The sequence below is a fragment of the Gopherus evgoodei genome, chromosome 16 (genome assembly GCF_007399415.2).
Source record: "Gopherus evgoodei ecotype Sinaloan lineage chromosome 16, rGopEvg1_v1.p, whole genome shotgun sequence".
Classification (NCBI taxonomy): Eukaryota; Metazoa; Chordata; order Testudines; family Testudinidae; genus Gopherus; species Gopherus evgoodei.
In genome coordinates this window covers 24,290,180-24,300,290 of record NC_044337.1, presented here as the reverse complement: position 1 = coordinate 24,300,290, position 10,111 = coordinate 24,290,180, and the positions used below count along the sequence as shown (strand labels likewise).

The window sequence follows — 10,111 nt, the reverse complement described above, 5'->3', positions numbered from 1 at the left end:
CTTGGTGGGGCCCCCAAATGAGGCCAGCAGAGTCCAGTTGATGGATTTACCGGAATCTGCTGTAGACAGGGATGAAGCTGCTGCCTACACAGCAGTCCCTGGCAATCAGCAGCAAGGCCACACATGTTCAGTGCTCACCTTGGGGCATGCAGAGCATTGCCTGGCTCAGTGTTTACTGGGACAGCCCCTCAGTCACATCCTGGGGAAAGAGGGCTCTTTACAAGCCCGGCCGGAGCTGGCAGCCCTCCCATGCTGCAGCAAGCTGCTGCCTTGTCTCCCAGCAGGCATGTGGGAGTTGCATTCCCCAGAGTACAGACCCTCTCTGATGGGGCCACAACCACATCTGATGGGTCTCTTCTCGTTTAGAGGGTTTGATTGTGCAGTGCACAAAAGAGACGTGCTCTCCCACAAAACCTTGCCTGTCTTCAGGCAAAACAACAGCGGTTTGCTGTGCGCAGCTGCCTCAGAGCGTTACCGCCATGGGCTGGTTACACAACCCCGCTCTGTGTCTCAGTCTCGCCCTCTCTCTTCACTTCTCCTGCTAGTCGCACTGATGTGCTGAGGTTTCTTTCGGAAGATGATCTGGTGACACAATGAGGTCAAGCGTGGCAACGTGTCCTCTCAGTTTATGAGACCACGGCTTGGAAACAGGTGCTTTGCACTAAGCTGCAGAGAGGCCTGGCTCAGTGGGTTGTAACTAGAAGGGGGCTAAGGTTTGGATCCAAAGCTACCCAGCGTTCATGGGTGCTTGCGGCCGGACAATGGACAAATGCTGCACCTCCCACCAGGAGTGTCTGGCCACGGTGTCCAAATGCTCAGAGGGCAAACTAGCTACAGGGCCCAAGCGAGACTGTTGGTGTAACTTACCCTTTCCCTGGGCAGAGCAGTGTTTGACGTGCCGGGTGCCATGAGCAGGGAATGGCTGGTCCTGCCTCAAGGAGATGTCAGCCCCTCTCTGGAAACAGCTGAATTAGCCCTGTGGCAGGGAGCCCCAGCCCAGCTCATGAAGATCTTTTTGCAGGACTCGTTTGCGCTGTCTTTTGAGCGCATCACAGAGCAGTTATTGCCATGTCTCCCCACGCCCCTCCTTCCCGTACAATGGCTTTATCCGTCCTCCCGCACCAAACACCAACCAGGACAGAAACACCCAGGGAAATACCCTTCCCGAGCCCTGCGGCAGGGACAAGCTGAGAGCTGCCCAGACGGTATCTCACCCTGTATCCTGGCTGCACAGCCCTTTGCTTCCCTGGCAAGCCCATGTCATTGCCTCATGCTCTGCCTGACCAAAGCATTTGAGCGTCTGAGCTGTCCGAACCTGGCCTGAATGGAAAGTGGAAGTGACAGGACCTTTGCACTCACCAGGCCAAACACGTGTGGCTACAAAGACCCACTCCTGCGAGGTGCCGAGTGCCTCCTTAGCCACAAGGATGCCAGCGGGAGAGGAGGGTGTTCCACACCTCAGCACCTGACAGGATGAGGTCAGAGGGGAGGAAATGAGGGTGTTGCTGTCTGCCAGGGGCCCAGTAGCCTCCTGGCCTTACCCTTGGTACTGAAATGGCTCCAGGCTGGCACTGTGGTGGTCTCTGCCAAGGGTGGGGTCATTAGCCTGGAATCCCTGCGACAGGCTGGGCACAGGAAGGAAATGCCAGGGGAGAGGAGCCGGACTGGCTGAGCTCTCACAGAGGCATCAGGGAAGGGAGCCCTCTGCACCTTGCAGGTCTTGCGGAGAGGGCCAGGAGCACGGGGGAAATTGTAAAAAGCCAGGGACTGTGACGGTGCTGGTGGCAGGAACTCAAACAAACGGCCCAGTGGACACATGATCAGCAGAGTCTGAGCCATTTCTGGGGGGCGAAGAGGCAGGCACGGCACATGCCCTCCTAACTTCCACTTCCAGCCATTGGATCGTGTTTGACCTTTCACTGCTAAACGGCGGGGCCCAGTATTAAATGTCTGTACCCCAGGTAGATACTTCTAGACTGTGATCATGTCACCCCCATTGTTACACTAAATAGACTGAGATCCTCAAGTCTATCCCTGTAAGCAGGTTTTCTCATCCTTTAATCGCTCTCATGACTCTTCTGGAAACCCGCTCCAATTTATTCCTGTCCTGCTTGCAGTGTGGTGCCAGCGCTGGGCAAGGATTCCAGCAGAGGTTGCACCAGTGCCAAACACACAGTAAAAGAACCTCTTGACGCCTCCTCGAGATTCCCCTGTTGAGGCATCTGAGGATCACATTAGCCCTTCTGGCTGTTGTGCTGCACCGGCAGTGTATGGTCAGCAGTTCACCCACCACGGCCTCCCAGGTCTTTCTAGAGTCATTGCATCCCAGGACAGTGGCACCATCCTGTATGTATGGCCAGAATTCTTTGCTCCTGGACATGTACATTTACATTTAACCTTATTAAAAAGCATGTTGGTTGCTTGCCCCAAGCTTACCAAGGGATCCTGATCGCTCTGCACCAGTAGCCTCTCTTCTTCGGTATTTACCACTCCCCCAAGTATTGTGTCATTTGCAAACTTTGTCAGCAACGATTTTACGTTTCCTTCCGGGTCACTGATAAACATGTTAGTGTGAAGACAAGACTGGCTCCTCACTGGAAATGGACCCACTCAGTGACAATTCCCCATTTACAGTTACCTTTTGAGACCTATCAGTCAGCCAGCTTTCAACCCACTGAATGTGTGCCAGGTTCAGTTGATCTCATTCTTGTTTTTCAATCAAAATGTCGCGTGGTACCAGGTCAGGCGCTTCACACCAGTCAAAGCACATTATGTCACCACCGGTAGCATTATCACCCAAACACACAGCTGCAGCAAAAATGGGTGCCAAGGGCTCTAGCCTGCTGCAGGGCTCTGGGGAGGGCTTTGGGGGCTCTGGTGAAGTGCAGGGTGGCAGGCCCCTCCCACTGCAGCGTGAGAATGGGCACATGCTGGAGAAGCCAGGGCCGGGGCCAGTGCAGGGAGTTGTGCTCCATGCTCGCGGCTGAGGGAATATATTTTTTTGAATGATTTTACAGTTCAGTGAGCAGAGGGAGGCAGCCCAGGCTGGGGCAGGGCTGCGCTGGGCACGGAGGGGATTGTTTAAGCTCTGCGTGTTCTTTGGGAGGTCCCAGGGGTGGGTGGGAATATGTCCTTGGGATCCAGTTCTCGTGTGTTCACACCACGAGACTTTACTGTGCGTCTCCAACCAGCACCCTTGCCCTGGGCTCAAGCATTGGGCGGTTGACAATCCAGCCTGCAGCACATGAATGGCTCTGTAGTCCCTCTGTTCTTCCATTGACAGAAGCGCCTGCATTCACAGCCACCTACTACAGACAGGCTGAGAGCAGGCATCGCAAGCCCCTCTCTGTCAGAAAACATGGCAAGGAGCTTGCAGCTCCCCTGTAGCTGGAGCGTTCCCGGATTTATTTAGAGTCAAGTTTCCCATTAACCATGGTGACTGGGCTGTGGCTGCAGGGTGACGCCATCCCCACCAAATGGGCACTGAACCAGGAATATTGGGTGGGCCATACAGAAATGCCCTGTAAAGACCTTGTGTCCTAGTGGCAGCAGGATCTGGAGATTCACCCCAAGGGCTGATGGCCCAGGCTGGGAATGAGCACAGGGTGTATTAGCTAATCAGAAGCCCAAAGACAGGTGAATGCGTCTCTTTGGCTGCTGTGTTAAGCTATGGGCACTGCTTGGGGGGGCAGGGTTGTAGACATGGGAGTGCACAGCTCTCCAGGGGCAGAAGGTAGCTGGGACCCTGGGGCACAGGGCTCCCCAGCGGATCAGAGTCTGGACCCAGAGAACCCAAGCCGCTGCAGGGAGCTCTTATGAACCATTGTTCAGCTGCAGAGCTTGTCTTTGCAAGACTGGGCCAGCACTGACCAGGACATGCCGGTAGTGGGGTGGGTCCGCAGATCAGTGCTCCTGGGTGAAATGACAGACAGAAATTAGGTTTTTTATCGTGTTTTTTTTTAATATTGTTCACTTCTAAGAATGACTGGAAATCAAGCCAAGCACTCCCTGGTTCTAGCCCTCCCTCAATGGCTGGGAGCCTGTGAACGCAGCAAACACTGTCTGGGCAACATACATGGCTTGCCATTTGCAGCCTTGTTCCCTTGCCAGGCGTCATTAATCTAAGTGGAGTTAACAGCCAGCACTGGGGAGCCTTCATTTGCCAGGTGAGTGTTGCTGCCCTGAGTGCACATCAGTGGTAAGCTAAGAAGCTGCAGAAAGCAGAGACAGCTTGATCACATCTTCTAAACTAGCAGTAGGTGGTTGCTGCTTATGCCAGGATGAAGTAACCCAAATAAACCCCTCTTGCCGGAGCGCACTCAAACCCCTGCTCTTGGGGCATCAGAGTAAGGCCAATCTGCAGTACAGCAGCACCCGTAGTGGCATATTAAGGCACTTGTATGCCTGGGCCGCTATGATATTAAAGGAAATGCATTTTGATGATGGTCCTAATGCGCTTGCTGTGGGACTCCAGGGGCAGCCTGGGCTGGAAGAGCTGCTGGAAAAACTCTTCCCCCTTGAGAGGTGCAAGGGGGCACTGGAAGGGGTGCCGCACACCCTGGAACGGTGGAGGTCACCTGCCTCTGTGATCGCAGCCCTCAGCTCTGAGCAGCCTCCCCATGCAACCAGCACCCCGATCCTCCACTTCCTCCTCACGGCCTTTCCCAGCACCATTCTCTTCCCAGCCTCCACCTTTCCACTTTCCTGGGCACAGAGCTGCTCAGGGACATCTGGGGAAAGCTTGTGGCTGACAAGAGCTGCCAGAAACTCTGCTGCTGACTGACTCCAGCAGTGGGATGAGGCGACCTGGCAGCATCTCCCCCACCCAGGTGTCCTGGGGATGACCAGTGATGGGGAAAGTTTAGCAGGGCTTGGGCAAAACCCTCAGAGATTGTCTGAGTGCCTGGCGTTGCTCCCACTCCCCTCAGCTGGAGTATCAGGCACAGGCTGTGAACTCAGACCTGTGCCAGGGAGAGCAGAGATACAAACCAAACCCTGCTCTTTGGAATGGCCAGCAAAGAAAAACAGCCCGTGTTCCATGCTGGGAAGCACAGTGAACCTTCCCCTCGGGAAAGACATTTCTGTGCAAACCTCTGTGTTAGTACCAGGCCAACCCCATGCAAGATCAAAGCCATCTGTGTCAGAGACCAGTACTGTTTTAGGGGGTGCGTCAGTGCCAATGTCTGCCCTTCTTGCCTTTGCCAGCTTTGGCTTTATAACCTTCCCACGAGCTAGAACTAAAATGTAGCACCTGACGCAGAAGTCGAAAGTCTGTCTGGACCCTGCTGGTGAGCCTGGGCCTGGGAAATAGCTGAAGGTCCTGGGGCCCGGGCTGCGCTGGCCTCCCGGGCTTATGGCACAGAGAGGGCCAGCTGCTCGTGCCTGCACATGGCTGTCGAACACAGTAGCAATGTCTGCTTAGTGCGCTTTGTTGTGGGGGAGGGCACATCAGTACCAAGCTCATCCCATGGACACCCAGCCACGGGGGATCACACGGATGGCCCAAAGCACACACTGCCTGCCGGAGCCAAGGGGAACTGGATGGGCATGTGGGGCTGCTCCCTCCGTCTTGCTGAGTCGTGTTATGAGGCAGCTACACAGACACAAAATATTCTCCTGACCACTGTTCCTGGGGAGTACGCTGTGGTGCTGCTGCTGCGGAGGGGCACTCGGTGTGGGCTGCGGCAGAGGGGGCAGGGAGCACAGTGCTGTATGCAAGACCCTGAAAGGCCAGGTTGGCAAAGCCAGCTCTTACCCAACGTCTGCAAAGGCTCTGCCCTGGGCCAGTGACAGCCAGGTCTGAGGATGGAATGCTTGTAGGAAGTTTAATTGGTTGGGGGCACTGCCAGTCTACTCACTGGGTGAAGTGCTGGACAGCTGGTTTGGGCTAGTCTCTAGCTTTGAGAGATTCTTCTGCTCCAGTAGCCGAATTCATCTAATTATCTGCTGTGTCTTTCATTCCCCTTTGGGGTCTCTACTGCAGGCAGCCATGTCACCAGAGGCCGTCCACCAGCTGTTGCTGGGCTCTGGAGTAGACCATATATCTAACCATTCTCAGACAGGATTGAGGGATGGTAACCAAGACTTAGATCCTGTAAGGGGAAGGCAAACAGTGGGACTCTAGGGGATGTCCTGCTACAAAGAATGCTGATGTTGCAAATTTTATGCACATGAAATATCGTGAATGTGGCAGGCTCTGGGCAGAATGGGCACCATGCAGGCTCCATGGCAAGTGCTCTGGGCATGGGGTATGATGCCCATGTCACCAAGCCACTTTGAGACACGGCGCCTGCATTTCTGCTTGGAGGGCTGCAGCAGGTGCTGCTCACCCTGTGAACATAACAAAGCAACTGGGGAAAACAGAAAAAGGATCCTAACTCCTGCTAGCAACCCAAGATGTTCAACCCTCTGGGGTTACAGCTGCAGTGCAGAGCCAGAGCAAACCCCTCCCCCCCGCTGGGCGCTCAGAGATAGCTCAGTTCCTTCCAGATTTACATGCAATGAGAGCTCTGCTCACCCCACACTGGCTGGGGCAGTGGACAGATGTGGAGAAGGGAGCAACAATGCTCCAAAATCTGGCAATTGGCACCACAAGCTACAGCTTCGTACAGGAATACACGGGGTCACTATTTACAGGAGCCAATGCAGAGTATAGATCAGCGGCCGGATGGCTAATCATTTAAATAAGACCTTGCCTTATGTGGACCAGCCTGGAAATGTACTGGCACCCAGTTGCCAGCAAAGTTCCTATCCCTGGTGTCAGCATCAGGACTTACAGAAAGAGATCCCCTGGTCATTTAGGTGTGGTTACATGAGACAAGCGATTTCAGCAAATGCTGAGGTGGCTTTCAGGAATGAATCTAGGAGGCTGAAACACGCTGACCATTGAATGAAAAGGGCTTAAAGCCATCGGTTGGTGATGGAGGAGAATGGGTCCAATGCTTTGTAGGGACTGAGTGAATTAATACCACCATGGCTGTGCTTCTGCTGGAGGGTATATGGGGAATTCTTCCCCCAGCCTCCAAGCTAGGGCTGGAATGTAAGGAAACGACGTCTCTGTTACCTCCACCCACCATGTAAAATCTGCATGCGCAATACTTTAGCACTGGACTTGGACAAGAAGGGTGGAAAGCTGAGCCCAAGATGCTGAGCAAATGGCTGGTGTTAGAAACCTAGGGAGAGATCCTATTTGCACCTTCCCCCAGCTACCACCTGGCTCTGGAAGATCCAGGGAGAATGGCTAAGGCTGATTGTAGGAGGGGAATGATATTTGGCTGGTTGGAGAGCTCTTTGGATCCGGTGCTGGGACAGCACCAAGGTCTTCTCCTGCAAGGCACTGATCATGGCCACGGCCTGGCTGCACCAGGCCAGTTTGCCCGTTTTCTGGCAATGACTAACTCGCAAAGGCTGTTAAAGGTCCGTGGCAGTGGGTGGGCGAGTATGTGGATTTGTTTGCAGCCCAAGTACAGAAGAGGTGTGAGGCACACGGAGGCGCCTTGCCCCTGGATACACAGCTAGAAGTGCTCAATGTGGTAGGACCAACATATGCCGAGACACATGGCCCACTGCTCAGACCACAAAGTGCAGCCTGTAGGTCAGTTGGTGGCCGTTGTCCCAGGCATAGAGGACCTTCTCCTTGGGATTGTAGTCGATCTGTGTGGTGAAGGAGTATTCGTTGAGGAAGGGCAGCTTGAGGTTGGCCTCAGTGTCCGTGTGGGTGTCGTAGGCATAGGAGATCTGCCCATCCTTCTGGTTGTACACATCCACGGCATACAGGATGCCACAGACAATGAAGCAGTTCCCATAGGAGTTGCGCTTGAGGCTCGTCTTCCAGGTGGTTTCCTTCTTCACGGAGAGGTCGCTGGGGTCCAGCTTGCTCAGGACGATCACCTCCAGCTGGGAGTAGTCATAGTCCACTGAGGGGTAAATGACCCACAGTCCGCTCTCGTCCACTGCAAAGTCGATGTCCGAGTGGCCCCTCCACTTCCAGGGTGTGGAGTCCTCGTACATCACGTCATGAAGCAGGGTCCAGGCAGCCACGAAGCGCTGCTTCAGGTCGTACTTGATGATGTTCTTGGTGAAGGCACGGTTGTAGTAAAACGCCCCCTGGTAGACCACGTGGCCGGTCCCGATCCAGTTGTAAGGGAGCTTGTACAGGTTGCTCCAACGACCTGTGGTGAAAGTGAAAGCTCTTTAAGGCACAAAGACTAGGCACCTGAGCCAGGAAAGGCTCCTTACCTCCCACTGGCCACATTCCCTCCCCCACATCCCATTGGCCTCTTCTGCACATTCATTTTCTGCACTGCCAGCTGACTGCTCCTACCAGACAGGCCTGAGAGGCCAACTTGCACCCACCTGGGCAGGGCCGGGAGGCAGAAATGGAAGCTGGGACTGAGGATGTGACTAGCTGTTGCTGCTCAGCAGAGGGTGACTAGAAAAGGATTCTAGTGAGAGCAAACTGCTTTTACCGAGTTCCAGACCCGGCCAGAGCATTCTATAAACCAAAGCCCATAAACCCGCTGGCAAAGTTCCAGCACAAGTTCCCGCCTGCCTAACAGGCATTAACTCTGGGAAGAGAATAAACCAGCTTCTGTTCAAGCCGGAAGACTCTCGTGTTTAGAGTTGTGAGCTGTGCAACATTGATAAGGGCGGTAAGTCCTGCTACAGGTGCTAAGGAGACCTTCTGGGCAGGTGGGCCAGGTGGCCCCTGCTCTGACCCAAGGTGGTGAGTCCCATGGTCCTAATGGGAGAGATTCCCTCTGGCTACTGACTCTGGCCCTGGGCAGGCTCCGAAAGAGTCTGAGTCTGTTGGTGTTTCTCATCTCAGGCCACATCCGTGCTGGATGAACATGGACAAGTCTGGAGGCTGGGCTCAGAGAAGCCCCAGGATAGGTGAGGGATGGATAACAGGGAGGGAAGGCTTGGACTTTCTGACGGGTCACAAAGTGAGCTAAAGAGCCATACCCGTGAGTCTCTTCCTGAGTTGATCTGGGCAGATGAAAGCTCTGGATTCAGCATGAGGCAGGTGCGGGGCTCAGACCGAGTCCCATTTGTATGGCTCCTACCGCAGCCCTGCAATGGGACGGGAGCTGCTTCTCTTGTTCAGCCCTGGGAAATCAGCCCCGTTTCTCTACATATCAGCAGCATCCAGGCCTCATTCCTGGGACGTTCTCCCCAGGACCCCAGGACTCCCCAGCCAAGTGAACTCGTATAACCCGATGTCCAGGTGCCAGGACCTGCCTGATTCCCCAGGCGCTGCTCCAGTCTCCCAGGCCCTGTCCACGCCCCAGAACTTTGGAAAGCACCAGATTCTCTTTTATCTTGTTTCAACATGCAGATTATGTGTACGGCTCCCAGCAGCTCTGACCTCCCTGTGCCGCTGACGGCGCAGTCATGCCAGCCACCCTGATCCGCTTCCAAAGGCTGGTTTCATCTGCTGTATGGGAAAAGCATTTCGGTGTCTGCCTTGGCACACAAACACAGCTCTGGGGACGCAGGGTCTGTTGAGTGGCAGCAATCCAGACGCCGTCAGTGGGAAGAGGAATCCGATACACGGGGCACAGTTAATGTTTCCAGATGTGCTCTCTGCTCCGTGAGTCTTACTGCTAAGCCCTACCACAGGCCAGGTGCAGTTGGGAACAGCCCGAGGAAGTGAGGACAGCTCCCCTCCCCCAGTCCACCCCTGCCCCTCCCAAGCAGGGGGTGAGGGAAGCATGTCAGCCATTCTCCCATGGGTGATTAGAGGTGCTACATGAATTCACTGCAGCTCAGCCTTGCCCCCTTTGTGTGCGCTCCCTGCAGCTGCCCTCGCACTGGGGCTTTCAGGGGATGCCACATGCACAGTTACCAGCGCAAGGACCCTTGGGAAACATATTTTACATTCTCACGCCATTAGTAGTTATACTCATCCAATCAGGAGACAGAAACAGCACCGTGTGACCTATTGAGCGGCAGTGGGTCTAGCGGCTGGGGCTAGCCCCAGACCTGCCCCTGGCCTGCCGGATGACCTTGTGCAAGTCCCTCCCTGTCTCTACAGCTCTGCCTGCCCTCACTCCCCTGTCTTGCCCACTGAGGCTGTGAGCTCTTTGGGGCAGGGTCGGCCTCTCACTCT

The 10,111-nt window shown here is 54.8% G+C and overlaps 1 protein-coding gene across 1 annotated transcript in view; it reads right to left on the bottom strand.

The window, feature by feature from the left end:
- Positions 1–3,935: 3,935 nt before the first annotated feature.
- OLFML2A (olfactomedin like 2A) overlaps positions 3,936–10,111 on the bottom strand; it is a 31,780-nt gene continuing 25,604 nt past the window's right edge. The window contains exon 8 of the mRNA XM_030535636.1: positions 3,936–8,171. Within this exon, the coding sequence (XP_030391496.1) occupies positions 7,570–8,171 (602 nt within the window). The 3' untranslated portion in view covers positions 3,936–7,569. The remainder of the gene's footprint in view (positions 8,172–10,111) is intronic.